At 40.3% G+C, this 22,601-nt stretch overlaps 1 protein-coding gene across 1 annotated transcript in view; it reads right to left on the bottom strand.

Moving 5' to 3' along the window:
• Positions 1-727: 727 nt before the first annotated feature.
• ADAMTS17 (ADAM metallopeptidase with thrombospondin type 1 motif 17) overlaps positions 728-22,601 on the bottom strand; it is a 159,135-nt gene continuing 137,261 nt past the window's right edge. The window contains exons 20-23 of the mRNA XM_065734038.1: positions 22,044-22,248; positions 17,936-18,088; positions 4,614-4,791; positions 728-1,571 (exon numbers count right to left, since the gene is read on the bottom strand). Of these exons, the coding sequence (XP_065590110.1) occupies positions 1,420-1,571; positions 4,614-4,791; positions 17,936-18,088; positions 22,044-22,248 (688 nt within the window). The 3' untranslated portion in view covers positions 728-1,419. The remainder of the gene's footprint in view (positions 1,572-4,613; positions 4,792-17,935; positions 18,089-22,043; positions 22,249-22,601) is intronic.

Below are 22,601 nucleotides of genomic sequence, written 5' to 3' on the forward strand. Positions count from 1 at the left end.
ATACATGTTGGAGCAAGATACGACAGAGAGACATTGATCTGCAGGACTAGTGGTGGGGACAAACTCTGCCCTGGGTAGAGCTCCCGTTTCAAGTCTCACATATCAGAGAGGAGTTTGGTTTAAAGTGCAGTCACATGGAAGAGAATACCATATTTGCAGCACTTTCTAAGTGCTCTGATAGCACCAATCTGATAGCACCAAACCTGACAGCACCACAAAAGAAAACGTGACAATACAGTGAGCAAAATCCTAACCCCTACTGAAGGCAACAGAAGCCTTTGGCCTTAGGGCTTCAGCACACTCAGGGTTTCATCTTGAATGCCTTGTACCACTCATAGCACCTTTGACACAAAGGGCTATATAACCTTCAGACGTATACAAGAGCCAAAAGACAAGAAACACCTGTTCTGCACTCCAGTCCATCCTTCATACAAAGGTTACTCCAAGTCCTGTTTCCATACTAATCCTATCCAGTTTCATGGTACTCTCCTTATCTGAATGCCTTCTAAAAGCTTGAGAGAGATTAGATCAAGCAATCTCCCTCTGACCTCTACTGGATTCAATGTTTTCTGGCTTTTCCCACCTTGTTGTAAATGGCTTTTGCGTAAAAGTAACTATCTACTGCTGTTAATAAGCTTCTATTTCATTAAGCTTAGAGAAAAATTAGTCTTCATAAAAGAAACTATATTACTTTGGGGAAAAGAGAGAGAGGATTGCTTTTTTTAAAAAATTAGAAAGAAGAGCAGTCACTATGAGTTGCTCTAAAAAATACGACTTGGAATGCTGGATATAATTGTACTGAACTTTCTGTGGGAGTTTCAGAGATGTCCATCCTCTGCTATCAGTTTTCACAAGCTTTTACAGTAAATCCCCTCTTTAAATTAAGCCTTTCATTTATGTGTGTCCCATCAAACCCACTCCACAGTGGGATAGCTGTTCAGAATGAATAACATGAGATGAAAGCCAAATTTAAAAGATTAAATAATGTCTCTACCTTTGCTTAACTATTTTGCCAGAGGCCTTCCTTCCTCCATGGAGGCACCCACAACCTTAGTCAATGTAATCACTTTGCAACTCTTGTCCTTTAATGGTAGTAAGCCATCCAGTGGCTGATGATTTAATATATTAAAGTAAAAAGCATTAATGAAAAGGTAAAGATGTCAAAACATGATAAAATGATTGGCTCCTTGAGATGACTCTTTTCTATTTTTTTGTTTTGCCTTTTTTTGTTTTGTTTTGTTTACGGTGGATGAGTGGATTACTTTGGTATCCAGTCTGTAGAGTTAGTTTTCAAGTCTTAATAGGTATGCTTTGGAATCCACCACACTGTAGCAACTCATGAAGTTCCAGTACTCAGACCTACTAGTCCGTGACTTACATACAAATAGCTGTAATACCCTAAGAAGTAGCACAGGTTCATTAACTCTTCTGTTGCATCTTGTTTGCATAAAAGTCTCTGCAAGTCTGGCAACAGCGTTGATACCACCGCATGTCTTGGCACAGGTTCTTCTCCCGGATCACCCTGCAGTACACTGTCCACTGGTCGCCTGTGCACTTGTACGTGAGAGCAGCTTTGGACAAGAAAAGAAAGGAGAAACTAGCAGATTAGCTAAAGAACAGCACTGCTGGTGTGATCAAAATCACAGAAAGGGCCAATCTCACTGTCAGCACTGGAGGCTGGATAATGTTCGACCCACTGAGATAACAGGCAATGGATAGAGAGCTCCTGGAAGTGCATATTGCTAGTGTGCAGTTGGCTGTGACTGTGCAGGCACAGAGCTCCTCACATTGTACCTATTTTGTCTCAGTGACAAGTTTAGATGAATGAAATACCTAAAGCATCGGCTTAGAGTTAAATACAAGAGTGCCTCACAGCAGCAAATGGGAAGCTGTGTGCTTTCAGGGACAGTGCTTTGCTAAGGTGTGCTGCCATCATCCCCTCGATGGAAAATGTTTTTACAGAGAAGTAAAAGCAAACTCAATTTGATGGATATAAAGCTGAATTAATAGGAAGCAAAAATAATACTTCTTAGTAGGACCACAGCAGCTGTTGGGAGGCAGAAACCCCCTCAGACTGACAAAATGTTTTTGCAGGGGGAAAGCAGCATGAAGATGCAGGTGCTTAATCTGTTGCCAATATCATTAAAGTGTCACTAGTGATTTTATGAAAAAGTAACGGGAACAAAACTATACGTGACAAAAATGCATAACGATTGCAAATGCTTTTTAGGCTTGTACAGGTTTATGAACCGAATGTAGCAGTCTTATGAGTCTTGTGATAACTGGAAAATCTTCTAAATAAATATTGCTGCTTCCGAGGTTGGAAATAAAAAGGACTAATTAGAGAACATCAAAAGGTGCTGACCCAGCAGCATTTTGAATCCCTTGCTTTTCTTTTCTGCCAAATGAAACCAGGAAAGGCCACTACTCTGTACTTAGCTTTGAGCCTCGTTGCCAAGCACCAGAAAACCATAGCAGAGAAGTGGTGGGAATGCCTATCACCAAAGCTGCATTTAGTTGGAGAAGTAAAGGTCTGGTAGAATCCAATGCAATGAAACTGCACTGCCTGAGAAAAAAGAAATATTATATCTATTTATTTCTTTTAATTAGTGAGAGAAAATACTGACTATCTTAACTGCAAGGAGGGTAGAGTTATTTCGGCGTCTGCCAGCAGTGAAGGGGCTCATTGAAGAGGTTAGATCTGATGCACCCTCTGCTAGCCATGGTTCCAAACAGCCACGGTTTCCATAAACATGATGTAGTTGGATAAATTAGATATCTTGCAAGAATACCCGAGTACATCATAAGAATCTGAGGTGGAAGACTGTATGTAATAGAAAGCACTGAGCCACAAATAAAATAGGACTCTGGTTTTTTAGAGGTCCATGATCTCTCATAGGTTGGGAAGTAAGACAGGAAGCACATCTTGGAAGAAACACAGCTCCAGGTACCAGGGGGACAAAATAAATTCCCTCTAAATGTAATTTAACTGAGGGACACTGGATGCAGACATGAAAGTCAGGCAAGGTGAATTCCAATCTTACATACTTCTCAAAACATTAAAGAGGATGAGAAACATCCTAGAGTGAGGACAAGGCAGCACGGGGTTTGTACAGGCTGGATCTTTTTCTGTATATTTTTTGTGAAGTTGCAGAAAACAGAAAATTTTGTTTAAAAAATAATCCAATGAGAATCTGTATATATGTAGGAAGAGCAAAACATTCAATGATATATTTTTCCGCTAATATCAAATATCATTGTTTCTGGCCTGGTGATTCCAAGCCTGGTTTAGAAACAAAAGCATCCCAAATTACTTGCAGATTACTTTCAGCAGGGACTTGAGCCTTCTCAGTCTTCTAAACACAAGAGCTTTTTATTGTTTTGTCCTAAAATGTGAATTAGAAAGGATTTATTTTCTCATCAGTGTATCAAAGTCTTATTTCTCAAATGAAATGTTTTCCCTCCACTATGCTCTTAGTGCTAAAATATTTGGGAAGTACTCTCATATGTTCTTAAACAAAAGAGCTTAAAAGCTCCTCAGTATGTCTGTATTTGCAAGACTAAAATTTCCCATACTCTTTCAAATAGCTACTAAACTTTTGGGAAACAACTTTCAGTTCAGAAGCCTCAAGCCCAGTCCTAGTTTAAATGTTATTTAACTCTGGAAAGCATGATGAGAAATGGTTCTCTACTACTTAGCAGCTTTGCATTTTCATGGGTGTTACAGGCTTCTTAGCCTACAAGAGGTGGTAGGGTGGAAGCTGTCCTTCCTAAAAGCAATTGGAGGCATCAATGAGGCTGTGTCAGTGATGGCTTAGTTTCATCTTACTGCTGATGATGTGAGAAATGTAAAGAAATCACTCTGGTTCTTGGAGCTTTGGCTGAGCACGAAAGCTGAAGTTTGAAGAAAAAAAAAAACGACCCCCTTGTAAAGTAAGCAAATATGACATGGGAAATTATGGATTCCTACAATTCTGTATTAACATGTTCTTCACTAGAGCCTTTTCTTAAACATGGTGTTTTGGAAAACAAATGGCTTACCACCATACAGTCAGCTCAGCCAGGTACACATGCAGTGAGGGTGAGAAGGACAGTGGCAGAAAATCAAGTTTTCACAGAAGGGGTCTGAATGCTTTCCTGCTTCCCAGGGTAAATTAATTCATCAAATCACATTCTTATGGCAACAAATGAAAAGAAAAAAAATAAACTAAAGCCAGTCATGCTCTACTTGTCAAGGTCATGCACTTTCCTTGGGGCACAGATGAATAAAATATCATATTTTACATGCACCACAGTTAAAACGTGGTGAGATGTTTGTGACTGAGAAAGATAAGGCTGTCAGCTCCCTCTGTAGCCCATCAATCAATCACCCAGCACTACTCCTATTGGCCCCACAGGCCTAACCACTGCTCAGTGCTTCAGCTTGGGCCGTCTGAGGCAAGGACTGACGGGTAAGAAAGGACCTAGCCACTCCAGACCTTTAGTCTGACTGAGTGCCTCTCTCCCCCTCTTTCACTTTTATTTTCCTCTAATATTTTTAATAATACACTGAGATGCCAGGCTTCACGTGGTCCTTCACTGGTGGCACCTTCACCCCAGCACCCCTCACTCACCAAGTCTGGGCGAGGTAATTGTGTTGACGTTAATCTTCTCATTGCACACCTCCTGGTGGCACTGCCTGTAGGCTGCTGGCTTGGACAGGACAGGACACTCACTGCCATGGCGCCCGGTGACTTTGTGCATGCACTGCACCACGCGGGACTGGAGGCCCTTCCCACAGGTTGAGGAGCACTGGAGGAGAGAAGAGACTGAGACATGGACGAAGCTGAGCAGCTTCAAAATCACATGTACGTGTACAGCACAGAAATAACTGCCAGAACTGAAGCGTGCAGGAGACTGTTGGCTAAATACAGCGCTGAGAACTCAACACTGAGCAAACCCTTCATACAGCTGTTGCATTTGTCCATTATCATTTTGCAGCTCCGGGAGTGCTGCATGCAGAAGAACAGTCCTAGCATGGGGTTGTCTCTCTGCATGGGCTCATTTCACCTTGAGTCCACCAACAGTAGCAGTCTCTCTGGATGTCCCTGAGGCGCAAGAGGGCTGAGGTGCAATTCTTTCCAGCTGAAAAATGCCTACTACTGAATAGTGCCCAGGAGCCTCCCTTTTCATGAGGGACACAGGGGAACTGGTTGCCTTGGTTTTAACACCTTCTCCAAGACTTTGACTGTCTGACAAGGCTACTTCCACGGACCAGATGACCACTGCAAGGCACTGACATCATGCAACCAAGGATTATAGCAGAGGCAGGCAGCTCCTACAGCATGCCCAGACCCATAGAGAAGCTCACTTCCAGTACATGGGAGAACACATTAGGTATTCAAGTATTCACTCCTCTGCCCTGCTAACTGTCTGGCACTTGTCTGTCCTCCTGGGAGCAATTGCAAATTGTACTTCGTGAGTTTTGGCTCCTACTAGCCAAGAGGCCCAGCCTGTTTATATGCTGTCTTTGTTGTCATACAATTGGAGTCCCTGCCTCTCCCTCCCTCTTCCTCTGGCCCACTCACTTGTGATTTACAATGTCCTACTTGCACGCAGCTCAATTTTAATAAAACAAACGCAGTGAGCACAGCGAGGTGCACCAGCTGGAGTTAATAAAAGAACCTTGTATTTAAAATAAAGAAACAATAGGTTGCAGGACTTTGGTATGATTCCTGTTTCTGCTAGAGCCACACACAAGCAAATGGTGGGGAGGAGGAGGTGGGGGAAAAGTCAGGAAATATAATCAGGATGGTGTCAAAATGATCACATTTTCTATCCTCTGCTGCTTCTAAACAAAGTCAGTGCAGTGGAGCTCATTCACTGAAAAACACTGTCATTTCAGATTGCTGTTTCTTCAAACTAGAAAGCCAGAGATTTAGGAAGCTCCATGTATCAGCACCACTGAGGCTGGATGGAAGTGTGAACAATGCATATACAGTGTGGATGACTGTAAGACTAGAATATAGGGGCAAAAGTACACATGGATGCATGCTCTCCTCCACCTCTCCCATCTGTTTGTTCTTTAGTATCATAAGAAACCCCTGCTGCTTCTCAATGACCATCTAATGCAGGAAGCATAGTTTTGTTCTGGGCTGGAACAGGTGGAGCTTCTCCTTCCTGCAGGATCAATGCAAGGCCTGATGCAAAATGGCCTCACGTGAACAGAACACTCAGATGGAATTGGTGGGATCCTGCTTCAGACAACCCAGCACAGAGGTACGTACATATACAATGTGTGCTCTTCAGTTCTGTGTGGGAGGAACTGTAGTGAAGCTTGCTGACCAAAGTAACACAGGCTATATACAGTCTTCAGCTTCACTCACATTCATGACTTTTAATAAACAGGTTTCCTGTATTTGTTGTACTCATCAGATGTGCATTTGTTTTTCTCTCGAGAGAAAATACGTGCACCTGTTCTTTATTCTACCTATATCCCCCACTGCACTTCTCTACAACTGAATTTCTCTAAAAGAGAGACAGAAGACACTTTCCTCATAAGGTGAATAAGGTTTTCAGCTACTGATATACAAACACTCACCTACCTTTGTCTGTGTTCCTGTCTCTGCATTTGTTAACCAGCAAGGAGGGCAAGCAATGAAACTTTTTCCACAGATGCTGCCAACTCCAATCCTCAGACAAATAACAGCAGAGTTTTTGCCCAAAGCAGTTTTATTCCTTCTCCTGGGAGACTGGGATCATCACCTATGCTATGCAATTATTTTTTCACAGCCAGGAAGACGGATTTTGACATCTTTCTTGAACTCTTTTGGGCTTGGCAGCTAAAGGAAGGTTGGACATCTGGCTTATTTTAAGATGAAATTTTCAACTCTGTACTTGGATAGTCTCTTTCCTAGGAATTTCAATAGGAAATAGGAATAGATACAATATACATACAAAGGGGGAATTGTTACGCTGCACAATGAAGAGAGGACATCATTAAAAGAGGTATAAAAATCAAACTCCAACTGAACAGCAAATTCTCATAAATTCCTTTCCTCCTACTCTAGACAGCTAAGTGCCTCGCTACAGTCCCTCTGTTCCCAAATATTTATGGAATAATTAAGTATATCCATGGAAAAGTTTTTAGGGCTGGATTCACCCTGACACAGGACCCTCAGGACTGAACAGAGGTATAAGGTGTTCAAGCAGAGATAACTGCTGCAGCCTTCTTGCAAACAGGGAACTTGTAGGCAGTCAAAGTAGGGGCATATTGCTCGAGGTGGAACGGGGCAGGGCTGCAGGGCTGAAATCCTGGTACAGCCTGGCAGCTGATCCAGCTTCCACTCCGCAGAACGCTGGGAAAATACTGAGTTGTTACTAATACTGCTGTTAACAAATATGCTCTGAACATCAGAAAAACCTATAAAAGCACTGATATAACCCTGAAAACATGTGTGTTTTGATGCCACGGCGGAGAAACGTGAACTGTAAATGTGGGGGCAAGCACCAAGGCAAAACCCATATGCAACTTGGCCAGTCAAGGAAGTCAGGGACTCAGGCAAATGGCTGAATAGACACTGGCGGCAAACAAAGAAGGGTTTTCTTCCCTTTCATGAGACACTGCCAGTGATATCTATATCACAAAAATGCATATGCAAAATACACATAGTTTAGCCACAACACACTAAACTGACAATAAAGCCATTGTAAATTAGAAATCAACCCACATGCAAAGATCAAAGGATTGTTCAACACTGTAAAAAGGAGGGGGGTTAATGAACAGTTAGGAAAAGTGAACCTAATGAGAGTCCTTTTAACTCACAGTTTAAGCACTACTTGAGAAGGCAAAAGGAGTACAAAAATGCCTCCATTCACATTCTTTGGCAGTAACATGCAAGCCAGTGGGGATATCCAGAAGGAAATAAACTCACAAATTGTCAAGGCAGCAGCTGCATTCATCAGCTTAAAGAAGATTTACTCACAGAAAGACTCCAACCTTAAGACCAAGCTATGATTTTTCAGCTGGAATGCTATTTCCACCTTAGCATACTGGTAAGAAAGCCTGAAATCTACCAAAGGTGATGACAGGTGTCTAATTGCTTTGAAAGCAAATGCCTCAAGAGCATATTAGGTATTTAAACAGAATGAATTTACAGTAAGTGCTGAGATCTGTCAGGGACTTCATCAACTTCTGATCTACAAAAGATAGCCAGAAAAGGAGGAATAAAAATGAGTTAAGATTCGGGCAGCTGCAGGAATACCTAAGAGGGACCAGCCCAAAGAATCCTTGTATTGAGGATTAATGAGGACAGAATAAAGGACAGATTTACCACAACAGAGGACAGGCTGTGATTTGCTCAGGACTGAATGAGATAATGAAGCATTGCTTATGCCTTAGCTGAGGACTGCTGACCTGGCAGGGATGCCCTTATACCACAAGTCACCTTTAAAAATCTCACCTTTCTGACCTCTAAAAGACATTAGTCTCTTTTACAAAAGATTTGTTCCTTCCAGCAGAAGGTCATAGCACCCCTTCAGCCAATCCCAAACGTACCACAATAAGGTAGATCTGTTGCGGAGAGAGGTAGTTCAAAATGACAGTAATAGCTAAACTGAAGGTAAGATTTTTTTATCTGATTTTTAAAGATACTAGTTTGCCCCCAAATTGCTGAAAGTTGCTGAAGCCAAGGATAACACTACAGCTAAAGCTCCAGTATTTAGAGATACAGTCATGCTTTACTGACTTCAGAGTTCAAGTATTTCAAGGCGTTAGAATAGGGCCGAGTGTTTTTCCCCCAGGGATTTTACTTCTTGCTCCTATGAACCTCAGAAAGAAAGCAAGGTAAGTTCCTATTAACACCATTCTAACACAGCACCTGAGATGAACGACAAACACTGAGTAATTTAACTGTTCCTGAGACCTTAACGTGTGTGCTCTGAAAGTCAGTGCCCTACACCCCTTAACATCATGAGGCTTTTTATGAACATTACTAATATAAAGAGTTTCAACTGAAAAGCAGTATGCAATGTACTTTCATAAACACCAGCTTGACTTTCACTATGGCATCGTGCTAAAGGAAGAAATTTCTGTCTCTTCTCTGATAAGATCTAATCAGCCCAAAGCAAACTGTAAGCTGTTTTTCAAGCTTTCCTGTTCTTTTCTTTCTTTCTTTTTTTTCCTTTCGTTTCTTTAAAACCTCGATCTGTAAAGAGAACATATCTGGTCTTACTTACAACAAACTATCACTTGGAAACTTTTGTGAAATGACTGATCTGTTTAACTTTGCCAAGAAAAAATGCATGCCCTTCTGACTCGATATGGGAAGAAACAATAAATTACAGCAGAAAATACTTGTGGCTGATGTGACAGTATCTCAGAAGGAGAAGAGAGAAGCGACCTTTGCAAACTGCCTACAGCTGTGCTTTCAAACTGCATGACCCTGAGGAACAAGACCTGACCAGAATGTCTCCCTGCATAATTAAGCTTGACTTTGCTATTCTGAAAAGTTCCATTGTGCACAGAGTTCAGAGATTACGAGCAGAATGCATGAGTACGTGGGGTATTGACAGTGCTCCTAAGTACTTGTGCAATGCAGCTCAGGTGGATGCTAATGAGGAAATGTCATTTAATTCATCATACCAATCAGACAGAACTCACATCACAGAATCACAACCTATCAGTGTTGGAAGGCACTCACAATGATCATTGTGTCCAACTCTTGGCTACACAGAGGAGCAGATAAAACTCAAGTAATAAAAGCAAAGATGTGAAATTATACTGTATTGCCATATTCTAGCATGCCCCTACAGCATGTGTGATGTTTTGATCTGTGACAAGTAAAAAAGGGGAAATCCTCCATAGCTTATTCCATCCGTAAAACCTCATGAAAAATGAAGCAGAAAACCACTTCGTGTAAAATGCATAATTCAGCAAACTTCAAGTAAGCTAGATGGTAAAAGAAAACTGCATAACCATGGGAACACATAATTCCACTCAGGCTGACTGCCTGAGAGTTACCTTACTTCTACAGCACACGCACTCAATGCTGAGCAACGTTTTTATGAGCTACATGAACTACAGTTGCACACTAACTACTGTCACAGATGTTCTCCTGAAAGAAAATCTTGGTAACTCAGCTCCACCGAACACATTTTTAAGTTATTCATCCCTTAATAAGCAATGCTACCTAAATGCAATTTATGAAAAAGAAAGTAAGTAAAGATCTCATTGGGATTATCTTATTTCAGCAGGAGGATGCCCACCTCTGGCACACTGGTTCCAGTTGGGTGTTCTCTAAAAGAAGAGCTACTCAGACCTGAGATATATGACAAACACTGCAGCATGCCACTTTGCATAGTCAAAACAAGGCATCACCATCAGGTTGACAGCAATTGTTCTTTAAAGACATTCTGGGAAGTTGTCACCTTTATGCCTCACTGGTCATTTGAAAACTCAGTAGGTTTTTGGAAGGACTACAGAATTATAGCACTCCCTGCTATTGACATATACTGCATGTTGTAAGGATTCTGGCCACAAAATCCTCTTCAGCTCAGCAGTACAAACATCAAATAGTGAATTACGTGCTGTTCACCTCTTTAAAGACATTATCCTAAATACTGTAACGCCTCAGAGTTACTCAGAGAAAATGAATGTGGGTATTTGAACTGGTTTCCTTTCATGCTTTCTTCTTTTTCACATTAAAAAGAGTAAAACAGTCACAATAGAATTCCATTTCAAATCCACTCATCTTAGTGGGAGGCTTTAATTCTCCATCAAAAAAGCACTTAATGAATGAGGCTTTTAAATAAAAGATATCAAAAAAGAAAAGTTATTTTTCTAATTAATAGGATCACTGGAAGCTGTACTGGAACAGAAGACAGTAATACTATGACAGAAAATGCTCTACTTCAAACGAAATGCTCATGAATATGGCCTTTTTGCAGCACATTATCCTTTCCTTAGGAATCATCAAAATAATCTGTATGTTCCCAGAAACTCCAGCAGAGTTGAGCTGTACAAACTTTTTGTGCAAGAAAGAAACTGTCATTGTTTCAAAGGCACACTCTGGACTTGGTTTCTGCAGCTTCAAGATCCCAGGGGAATGACGTGGCCAGCTCTGCAGTCTGCACCTCTTCATTTTTTATGCCTATGTTTACCTCTAAATCTGGGTTAACTGGATCTGACAGCACAAGTCTAGAAAGCCTCAAACTTGCTTTTGTGCTGATACATGATTTTTACACTTCTGACAATAGCAAAAGTCTTTCCACAGATGGTGAACGGAAAATCAGAGAGCAAAAAGGGAAGGATTCATCTTAGTGAACTAGCTCTGGTTACTGCCCCTTTGCAACCAGTGAGTGCAGGGATCAAAGGGCAATTCAGCCTTTACTAAGGGAAGGAGATAATACTATGAAGACAAAGACTGTAACTGGTACTTAATAACTCTCCCAAGCGAAGCACCTGCCTACCAGATGGGGAGGACACAGTGATGTGAATTCAAGCAAGTGATGGACCCATGACCATGTAGCAGCCTTATTTTGTTAAGCAATCACAACGTTTCCCTTTCACCAAGAGATTTTTTTCCAGGTTTTTCCTCTATGGAAATAAAACTGAAGGTGATGGTTTTAGCTTATCACAACTCAAGAAGGTACCATTCTGTTTGAAAAATGCATAGCTATCACTTTCCATCATGCTTTCCAAAATCTTCACTACGATACCAACATCAGCTTTCCTGAATTCAGGACTGTATCTATGAGATATAATCAAGTTTGGGCCATTTGTTCTTGTCCTCCATAGCCAGGGGTATTCTGAAGATTAACTGTTGGCAGGAGAAGCTCTGATTTGCACATCAGTATCATAAGCCAGAGGAAAAATGCCACAGGGAACTGGAACTAGTAGTGCAAATTTGAGCAGTCCACTGGGGCAGTGGTTCGGTTTAGGATACACTGATGATCTGCCTATGGGCAAAGATATGGAAAGTTAGAACACAAAAGCCTGTTGGGCCCTCTCGAGTCATATTCAGCTGCATCACTTTCTGTAGGTCAGTTTGCATCAGGGAGATCCTGTGGACAGTCTTTCAGTATCAGCTTTGAGCTGTGGTGCTGAATGCACACGATAAGTTGTTTGCCAAGCCAAAGCAAGTAAGAGGCAGGAAAAGGTCTGTCAGCTCTGATGTGTGCCTGCACGGCTAAGCAACCATCCCTCCTGCAGATTTTTCTCTCAATTCAATGAGAAAAGTTATTTTCATCAAGGTAGAAAAAGGTGAATTCAGTTGTGACCTTTATGAAGAATTAACAAGTTGTCTGTGGTTTATTATTAACAGATGGTGGGTCAAGCCATTAATTTGTAATGAATGTTAGAACAAAAGACAGTTTGCTTCTATATTTACAACAGCTTTGAATACACCTCTCAAACCACAGCTGTCCTTGATTTGCTCTTCTTATCATACAACGTGAGTTAATCATTAAAAGTGAGGCATATAGAGGATTCTGTTGATGTTCCCAAACATTTGGAACTTGGAAAACATGCCTTCCTGGCAGTGGAAAACAATGTTAAGTTTTTGGGAAAAAAAAAACAAAAAAACTTTTGTGTGTGTGTGTGTACTGCAAGGATAGGGGTTTTATCTCTTAGAGAATGCAACCTACTGTAATCCTGCCAAAATAATTAATTTACAACAACAAAATCCTTGTTACCACTCATTGCAGTGAATGACTGCTGATCTGCAGTATGAAACACCTCAATGTCTGGCACAAATACAGTATTTTTGTTATAGGAAATTAGATTTTTTTTCTCTCTCTATTGTTAATATTCTCCTGGGATGAGAACCTGTAGCTAGTATTTCATAGGCTGAATAAAATACTGTAAAGAAATTGGCAGACAGAGACGTACAGGCAGGTCAGGTGGCTATAGGTAATTTTTGAGATGTATTTTATCATTACTGAACTTATTTGGCAACAAGAATACTTTTTAAAACCTTATTTTGCCAACATGATCATTACTACTGCTGTGCAGATTCTGCAGTGAGCAAACATTCTGAACTCAACAGAAGTTGTGCCTAGGTGTTTATAAAAAATGTAAAATGGTAGAAAAAGATTTCTCTTCTGTTCCTCTCCTTCCCTCAAATGGAATCCCAGCTTGAGATGCCATATATTTCTGTTTTCACCCAAAAGTACGAATCTGTGATGAATGAATCTATGAATCTATGCAAGACCTAAAGATCTTGTACAGTCCAGCAGATTCTGATCTGAATGGCATTGGCACAAGCTTGCAGTAAATGAAGTGGCTGAATCAATCTGCATTTACACCAGACAGAATGGTATCTGACCCACAGTGCTGAGTGAGACCTTTGGCTCGAGGCCAATGGGTTGGAAGGAAGAATGAAAGGCGGTTAGCCTGGATTCACATGGAGTTCTCCAAGATTAATTTAGGCCTTAGTGTTTACAGAGCAGCTACTGTAACTGTAAAGGAAAAAAGAACCCAAGCAAAGTCAATATATTACAAGGCTTCTATGCATCTTTCTTCTTCTAAAAACCTTTTCATTGGGCTACGTAATATAATAGGTCAATGAGCTTGACTGAGGAACAGATGCTGTGCATTTTAGCTTCTACCAACAAAACTGGAAGTGCATCCTTATGAAAATCAGCACGTAATTATGCCTTCCTTGACATAATACCAGTTAAAAGGAGAACAGACAAAAAAGGTGGAATGGGGAACTCTGAATCATTTTGTGCTACTGGCTTGAAATGCAATATTTCAGTCACAAGATGTAAATAGAGCACATAAAATAGTGAAACAACTAAGTGGAACTGGAAATGAAGAAAAATCCATAAAAATCTTCTGGAAGATTACTCCTGCTGTGTAATCTTGCCCCTTCAGTTATACTTTAGAAAAGCCCATAAGCCAACTGGAGAAAAGGAACTGAAAATGTACAGCCTTAGTTCATATGTCTGCCCTTGAGAGATTTCCCTGCTTCATCATTCCAGGATCAGAAGAGGGGAATGCTGAGGACAGCCTGGGTAGCTAAAAGCAGTCCCCAGTGTTGGGCATCTTCAAGCACAACTGCTCTTTGTCACTACCACAGCTAACTGGTCCATGTAGGCTGTACCCCACCACACTGCAGCAGGCCAGCTACGCAATCCCACAGCATCTGGGACATCTGGTTCCAACTGCAGGAGTCACAGCAGCCTCCAGCACAATTTCAGGGTCCTGCAGCCTTGAGCATAGGAGCAGTACAGACACAGACTGTATATCCTGCAAAGCTTTCGCCAGCTATCTGCATTCTCTACAGCAATGTAATCCTTGACCTAAAGTTTGTCAACAAAACACACTTAATTGTGAAAGAACAAACTATTATCTTGCTAATGCATCACAGACATAGTTTCAGCAGCTTAGGAATCTGAGGCAAGAGATGGGGAAGTGAGCAACCTATGGCTGTTCTTTTGACTAGCACAGCTACAACAAAAATGTAAAAATGTTTCTAGTGCTACAACATTTAACAGCTCAGATTTCATACACGCAAGAACTATTGCAAAGCAGAAAGTGTATGTGATGTTTGTTTAACAGAATGCAAACTGGATGTGGAATTTCCTTTTGGAAGAAAAGACTGAACGGGAGATGACTTGGATTCCCATGTGTATTGCATCATACAAAAAAAGAAAAAAAAGAAAGAAAAAAGGATGATATAACAAACTGCAATTCTGAAGAATCCAAGCAACGGTAAAAAATAATTTCAGGTTAACACCTTCAGTAAGTCTCTGACTCTACAACCTGCCTTTCTTCTTGGTCTGAAGCCTCTCAGACCAGGAACATTTTTGTTATGCTGTTCACACTAATGCTGCATTCGTGCTAAACGATAAAGATAATGAGGTTCCTTTAAGAAAAGAAGTTAAAGAGGGAAGCTGAACATTTAGGAGCACTAGCAAGAAGGAGGTTATCGTGGTTACTAGTAACAGAACAATATTCTGTCTTTACAAGTGCAGTAGACAGTATTAATCTCAGGCTTTGGACTAACAAAGGTAACTTCAAAGAAATTTTAAATAACATCACATACCTGGACCTATGCGTTTGCAAAACAAACTAGATGGATCAGCTCCCTGTGGCACACTTCAAAGAAACTGCAAGTACATTGGGAACACACAAATAGCCCAGAATGCTTGCTAAATCTGCTCCATTAGCTCCAAATCCCTGCACCTTCTGAATGGAACAGGATCTGAGATCTTACGTGGGATAACAGTAAGAAACAAATGCACAATGCAGTTAAGAGCAAAAGGCTGATGCTTGCTCAATTTGTAACTAGAAAAATTTCCATCTCAGCACAAAGCTCTCTCACAGTGATTTTTATGGCACTGGCAAAAAAAACCCAAAAACAAAACAAAAAAAATCTGAAAACATTTTACAATGGAATTTAACTCTGGAATTTTAAAGAGTTCACTGTAATTTAACTTTTGAAGACTGTATGTTTCTCCTTAATGGACAAACTGATTAAGCCAGACAGCACCAAAAAGGAATTGCTGATAGCTGTAACGGTCCTCCTAAGCCTGAGCCCAGCATTAAAGCTTCTGGATCCTGAAAATGAAAATCCTGATTGGATCTACAGAGAATCCCACACCAAGTATTTCAGCCATCTGGGTTTCTGAGGCAATAAACTTTCCCATCAATCCATACCTTTCTTAAAACTGTCCATTGGCTCTTCTCGTTTACCTCTCTACTCAGAGAGTCGCAATCTAATTGTGTGATCCAAATGTTCAGGTCATTAACCAAGATGTCTAGAATTTTTAATGTTCATTATAAACCAAATCTAAGTCCAAGAACATCTGTTGGATTTGCAGAGGGTGAAATTCCTGCAAAGCTGAGAGTTGGCACAAGTTCTCTGTGGGCAGAAGCAGACCACATAAACAGCACACAAACTTTTGTGCCCTTCTGCACAGAGAAGATCCTGATCCCCAGTGAAGAACTGCAGATAATAACAGGTGATTTTGCACTGAACTTGCTCTGCTCATATGCAGGCACTAAATCTATCAGCAATGCTATTTACTGTGACCAATGCATGACTGCAGCCTTTCTAGCAGTGAGCCAACTACTTTATCAGATGGGAACCATTCATACAGCACTGAACTTTCAATCCATGTAATCATCGAATACACAATTATTTCATATTCCTCCTATAAAGAGAATCCGGGTCAATTTTTTCTGCCAAAATCTTTTAAAATTCACCAAATAAATAAATAATGTTATTTCACCTGTTAACACACAGGAACTATTTGTTTTGGCCAGCTTGTGTGGGTTCTGTGTGCCAGGTTATGAATAAAATAACGTTCAATACTCTAAACATTCTGCGTTACAAATTCCTGGCTCAGCACAAATACACATCTTTTGTATGTGGCTGGTTGTGCTCCAGCACTGACACCATTAAATTCATGCATCTCTGACACAGTGTATCTATAAATATTTGTAATTCCTAATCATAATGCAAAAAATGCAACTGCAGATAAGCCAATTTGCCCATCATGGGCCTCTGCTTCAGTGGATTTTGCTTGCTGGAGTTTGGGTTTTTGGAAAGCAAAATGCAACTACTGTATCCCAGTGGTTTCTGCACATGCCATACATTCCAGTACAAAAGCAGGCCTTCTGTTTCGAGAGCAGAACAGTTACAAAGATAAGATAAAACTAAACAGGAATATAATATTCCTGGAAATTTTCAAGTCTTTATACAAACACGAAGTTGCTAATGTAAAGAATGCTTTACAAACAACACTGGCAAAGGCTGAATTTCTTATACTGCTGGTCCTCCTACCCAAGCAAAACTACCTGTTACTTTAAGATCAGAATGCCAACACAGAGCAGATCCTGCACTGGTTGAATCCCCTGCAAACATGAATTAATTCCACTGATGTCACCAGAGAAACTAAGTTCAGACGTATCTAAATGAAGGTGAAATCCAGCCTGATGGTTTTGGCTCTGTCTTTAAATAGAGGGCATACTTCCATCTCAGGTGGCTGGAATAAGTCTGGGACTGGATTGTGCTGTGTAGGTCTCAGAATGAGATTCAGCTGTACAGCTCTGGTTTTGCATCTGTGGTAATGAAATGGTATACCATCACACCTGCATAAGAAGGGCAAACAATTCAGCAGTGTGTGCCCTCAATTAACTTTTGTCTCTGTGTGAGTCTGCTAAGGCTTCCTCATGTTCTCCCCAGCTGAATTCTATTTAGCAACAATTATCTCAAACCCTCAAACTTATCAGGTCTGGAATAAGAGGTGTAAGGCTCAACTCTCTTCTCAGCTGTGTACCGATGCTTGATGCTTCAAGGGAAGCAAAACTCTCATCACATCCTCTCTATGAGATTTCACTTTTTCTCAGTGACTAGCTTTCTAATTTGAAGTCTAAATACTTAGCTCATCCACATACTCAAAAAAAGAAAACATCTACTGTTTTCTTCCTTTTAGGCTGCCCAGGCTGGGCATGGGGCTCCTCCATAACTCCCTGCAGTCCTGGCAGATACTGCTAATGAACTTCTTTTTGTAGAAGTCATCCTCTTAGCCAGGTGGACTCAGAGCTGTTTTATTTGAAACACATAGAACAGTTTCAGCACTATATATATATATATATTATAAAGTAGCCTTTTAATTCTGAGAGCTGAGTCGATGGATGAATTTTGGCCTGTGGTGAGAATCTTCATGTTTAGGGTTGAAGTTGTGTGGGTTTAGCCTTTGTATGGATAAGATGTCTGTTAATATTCATTTTGCTCCTGTTTGTTGATGTATCCACAAGCCTGCACTGCAATATTTGGGTCGCAAATGGCATAAAGGGAAAGTTTAAATCCCAGCAAAAACTTCCATCAAAACCAGTTAAACACTTCCTTTCCAAATATTTAAACTGCAGAACAGACTGCAACATGGAAGCACTCTGAACATCTTTGGATTTAGTGAGAAAATACCATGCACTGCTCGCTGGTACCTTAGACCAATCTCCTGTTTTCCATTCGTAACAGCCTGTGTGATCCTCACATTCTTCCTCATCTCTCGGCCTGGTGGCTGCATCACATTTTCCTTGAGAATTTGTACACGTCACTGTTCTTTTTTGGATCCCTTTGCCACAGTCTGCTGAACACTGAAAAACAACAGTTATGTTTTATTACTTCTAGGAATCGTGCAACAGAATTTTTATTTCTGTAACGTATCTAAAATGAAAGCTTAGTTTTATGCACACAAAGAAAACCTGATAACGTGCAAGACTTTTCCCCGACAACTGAAACCACTTTCAAACATGATTAATCTGAAAAGTATAAGATGTACTTGTGAAATCTTTTATTTATGAAAAATAGCATTGTGCCAGAAATGGTGTTACTAAATAGCTAAATCTTGCATTTAAGTGCTCATCATTCATAACAGAGCTGCCATATACCTTTATGTATCATAAGAGTAAAATGATGATGAAAAATGCACTTTGTGTAGTCGGAGATCGTGGTCACAAAAACAGCTCTGCAGTACTGTTCGTATGCACCATGGTGAAGTCACTGCTCTCACACACGTTCTCACGTGCACACATACATGACCTTCACTATCTGTACTGCCACCTCCTCATCACCTCGATGTTAATTTCAAAAAACTCGCAGTGCATAAAGCAGATATCTCAGCAGAGACACCACTCAGTGAACCACGGAGTTGTCGTCAGCTTCCAACTATGCATGGCCAGCAAGTTAGCAGCATTCATCAGCAGGTACAAAAGATGGGCTCCTCAACATCAAAAGCATTGTCAGAGACTATGAGAAGGATCAGTTGCTGGAGAAAGACTTGATTCAAGCATTTGGGCACTAGTTCTGTGCAAGGGAATAAATACTGTCCACAAATCTTTTAATGCTTAGACACTGTTATTTATGCACTTTGAAAAAGCAGATAACTGGTCGTCCATTTGCTATCTCTGAAAATGGCTGATGGGAAATTCTGTCTTACTGGTGAATTTGTCTTGACTGTAATAGTGGGAAAAAAGCACTGCTGTGAAATAGAGAAATGTTTTAAATAACCAGTTCAGTCACAGGTTAATAGATCTACCAATGCTGAGACAGCCATCTGTGTGCATGCTACTACTACACAGCAGTATAGCTAGTCTTTCTTCTCTTCCTTTTCATGCCATTGCAGTGGTTAAGACTGAGAAATTTTCTTGAAGAGCCACTGGGGACAGGTGGATGGAAAAATGATATCTGTATGAACTGAGATAAAAACTAACCTTCTCTAGCATGTCAAGTTCTCCCCTTTAGGGGATCAGCATGGAAAAAGACAGCTGAGTTGACACTGAATAAATAGTGAAGATATGAGATATTCTGTGAGGTCTTTTGAACATAATCCAAGAAGCTTCTCCATCCAGGGGGTCTATGCTGGAAACAAGCATCAGCTTGATATAAATTACATCAAATGGACAAATCTCAGCATGCCTGTCTAATCGTCTTAAAAATACGATCCAGGCAGTTCTGACCTGCTGGCCTTGTTAAGGACATGAATGACAAGCGTTTATGAGCTGGCAAGCAAACAGACATGCCTTTAAATAATTCAGAGCACTAGAAAGTGACTTCTTGAAAATCTGTGAAACCTTCCACTTAATTTACTATGTGCTGCTCATGGCATGTCTGCCTTATGGATGTAACATCTTTGTAACAAGCACAGTTGGATAGCTGTGCTAGATACCAAGATGAATTCTTCCAGGCAGTACCTTAAAGACATGAATTTGCCCTAAGCAGGACAGATTTTCCCATATTAACTATCATTTTCCTCAGCCCTCAGGGTGGACTCCTCAGGGTTGCTCTTGTTCATCTCGAACTACAAAGAGCAATGTATAAAATCAAACAGCCCAATTCACTGAAAGTAAATCAAACTTAATTAGGAGCATTTTTCATAGTGTGAGAAATCTCTAGGTGGGCAGTACAACCGAGTTAGGGAAAAACACCATTTACTCTTCTCACAAGCTTTTAAGTCATTCACAGATTAGTATTGCATTTACTTTTCCTAGACAAAACAGCATTTGCAAAAGGTTTCCAACAGATCTTTGGTTGTCACGTATAAAACACTCCCTCTAAGAGGTTTGTCCTTTCCTCAAGTCCTCGGTGATCATGATTTTTTTTCTAATGTATAGATTTCACAGAGATTCTAAAACAAGACACTCTACTGAGCAATATAAGGAGCCCCTCAGTGTCCAGTTTAGATCATTAAACTTTATTTTTTTAACAAATTATTTACTCAAATCCCACAGAGTTTCGTAAAGCAGTATCACAACTTTGCAGTTAAGGTGCAGCTCTTATATTTTAAGGAAATCCATTATTTTTTTCTACTCTAGTTCCCTAACAGTAGAAACATTCACCTTTTTGTGACAGTCTATATTTCTGTCATTAAAAATGGATTAAGTGGTACTTTGTCCAAAATAATCTCAAGTGTTTGGCAATAAAAGTGGAACTTAATTTTTTCCAAACTGAAGATTGTAATGGAATTTGCTTTGAGAACACACATTTTTGATTGGGGACCAGACACCAATGTGTTCAACTGTTTTTTGTTGCATAACTAAAAATTCAAAAATGCACACAAGAAAATCAATTTATAAAACGTTATTACTACTGTGATATTTTTCCACAATATTAGAATAAAATGAGTTACATAGTCACAAAAACAGAAGATTTCCACTTCATTAAAAAATCTTCTGTAATTTGACTTACTCCAATTAAAAAAAACCAACACAGAAGTACCTAAGATTGTTAAAAGATCATGAACACGCAGATGACAAAATTCACCATGTAAGGCAGGTAGGAGCTGCAGTGAGAAGACTAGCCTGTGCTATATACCCTGCTACAGTTCACCCTGTGTAGCTGTAAGAAATAAAAGAGGGCATCATCTGAAATTTGTAACATGTGAAAGATGTACCAGAGAAATTATTAAAACTCTATGTATTTCTCCACATCTTTTGAAATCAGGTAAAGGAATCTAATGCATCAGTGAACAGGTGCAGTGTCCTACTGAAAGGAAATGCTGCTCTCACTTATCTATCTCACTTGCCAAACAAAGATTTTCTGTTTAGAAGGTGGACAATGGATCCACACTGTGTTCTTGTTAAGAGACACTGTTCTTCAGTGCCAGGTCCCTGGTATCTCGTGTTCTGTGACTTTTCTAACAACAATATTTTGCAAAAGTTCTTTGACAATGCTTTAAACAGGAGCTCACTGTTTCAAAATAGAGATGAAAAAAACCAAAATATCCTCCCCACAGAAATGGCTGTTGCTGGAGAGCCTTGTACCACACAGCCAGACTGGAATGAGACTGGTAGAGACATATGTACTGCACCAAGACTGACATTATCTTTTCATTATTCAAATGAGGCTAACAGAGATAGTAATAAATCTAACACAGAAAATTTATAAGAATGATTACTCACAGGGTACAGACAAGGTTACCCTGTATTAGCTGAGTGCTTGTCATGAACTACAACATATTCCCAGTTTACTCTGTTGCTAAACAAAATGAAGACTGTCTAGATCACACGTTACTCATATGTGAAATGTTTTTATAATATCTGAAAATATCATCTTAACTCTCTGCAACTACATGGAGACGCACATCAAGCAAAGTATAATCATCTTTTCCATGTTCTTGGAATTACACAACAGAGGGTTGGAAAAGGCCCAAAGACTCTACATTCTCTGTAACATGCAGATGATTGATAAATCTGGTATTTTGTTTCACACCACGTTTAAACAGAGCCAGAAGACCTGTTGGGTTACTACACTTCTGGCCGTAGGTCAGTGAAATGTTTTTCCTTGGTGGTCAGAGTTTTCAGATGGAAAGATACAGTTAACAAAGCATGGCATCTAACACTTGCCTTAATAACTCATATGGCATGCAATGCAAACCTCAGCTTCAAACAAATCACCTCAACAGAAAGCAATCCCACCTACCGCCCCAGTACTGCAAGTTATTGAGTACACTGACCATGAGAACATGCTTAACTTCAAGCACTCAGCTACATTAGAGCAGCATATCCAGAACTGTGTGTGCACTCTGGCTCCTTTCTTGGGTCAAATTCCTACCTTTGACCACTCTGATGCTTCCCAGATTGAGAGGCAGTCCCGTCCTTCACAGCTTTGTACTGTTGCTGGTTTGTTGCCAAGGCAGTAGAGGTCCCTTGTGTTAACATAGGTGCCATTTTGCAACTGATAAACACACGTCACTTCCCGGTGCTGGATACCTTTCTCACAAGTGGCAGAGCAGGGACTCCAATGGCCAGTCACCCACCTGGGAAGGAGCCAGAGAGGGAACATAAAAAAAAATAATAATAAAATAAAAAAAGGTAGGATAAAATGCTATGCTTAACTTAAAAACAACATGAAATTGTCAACGCGCCCTAGGTTTGTGGGTTCTCCAATGGTGTTGTACTGCTGTCAAACTGACATCAAGTACCTTCTGCACCTGAAGAGCCTAGAGCAGAAAAGGGCTGGTACACAAGTGAATATCTACCCTTGGCTTCATGCTAGACAGAAATACCATTCTCAGCATTAGGGATCTTAGTTGTCAATCTGAATACTATTTAACTGATCAAGAAATACTTCAAAATAGAAGATTGCTCTGCTAGAAAGGAACCTGCAACA

Source organism: Cyrtonyx montezumae, unplaced genomic scaffold (assembly GCF_038088225.1).
Source record: "Cyrtonyx montezumae isolate F1298 unplaced genomic scaffold, pur_monq_1.0 scaffold_17, whole genome shotgun sequence".
Lineage (NCBI taxonomy): Eukaryota > Metazoa > Chordata > Aves > Galliformes > Odontophoridae > Cyrtonyx > Cyrtonyx montezumae.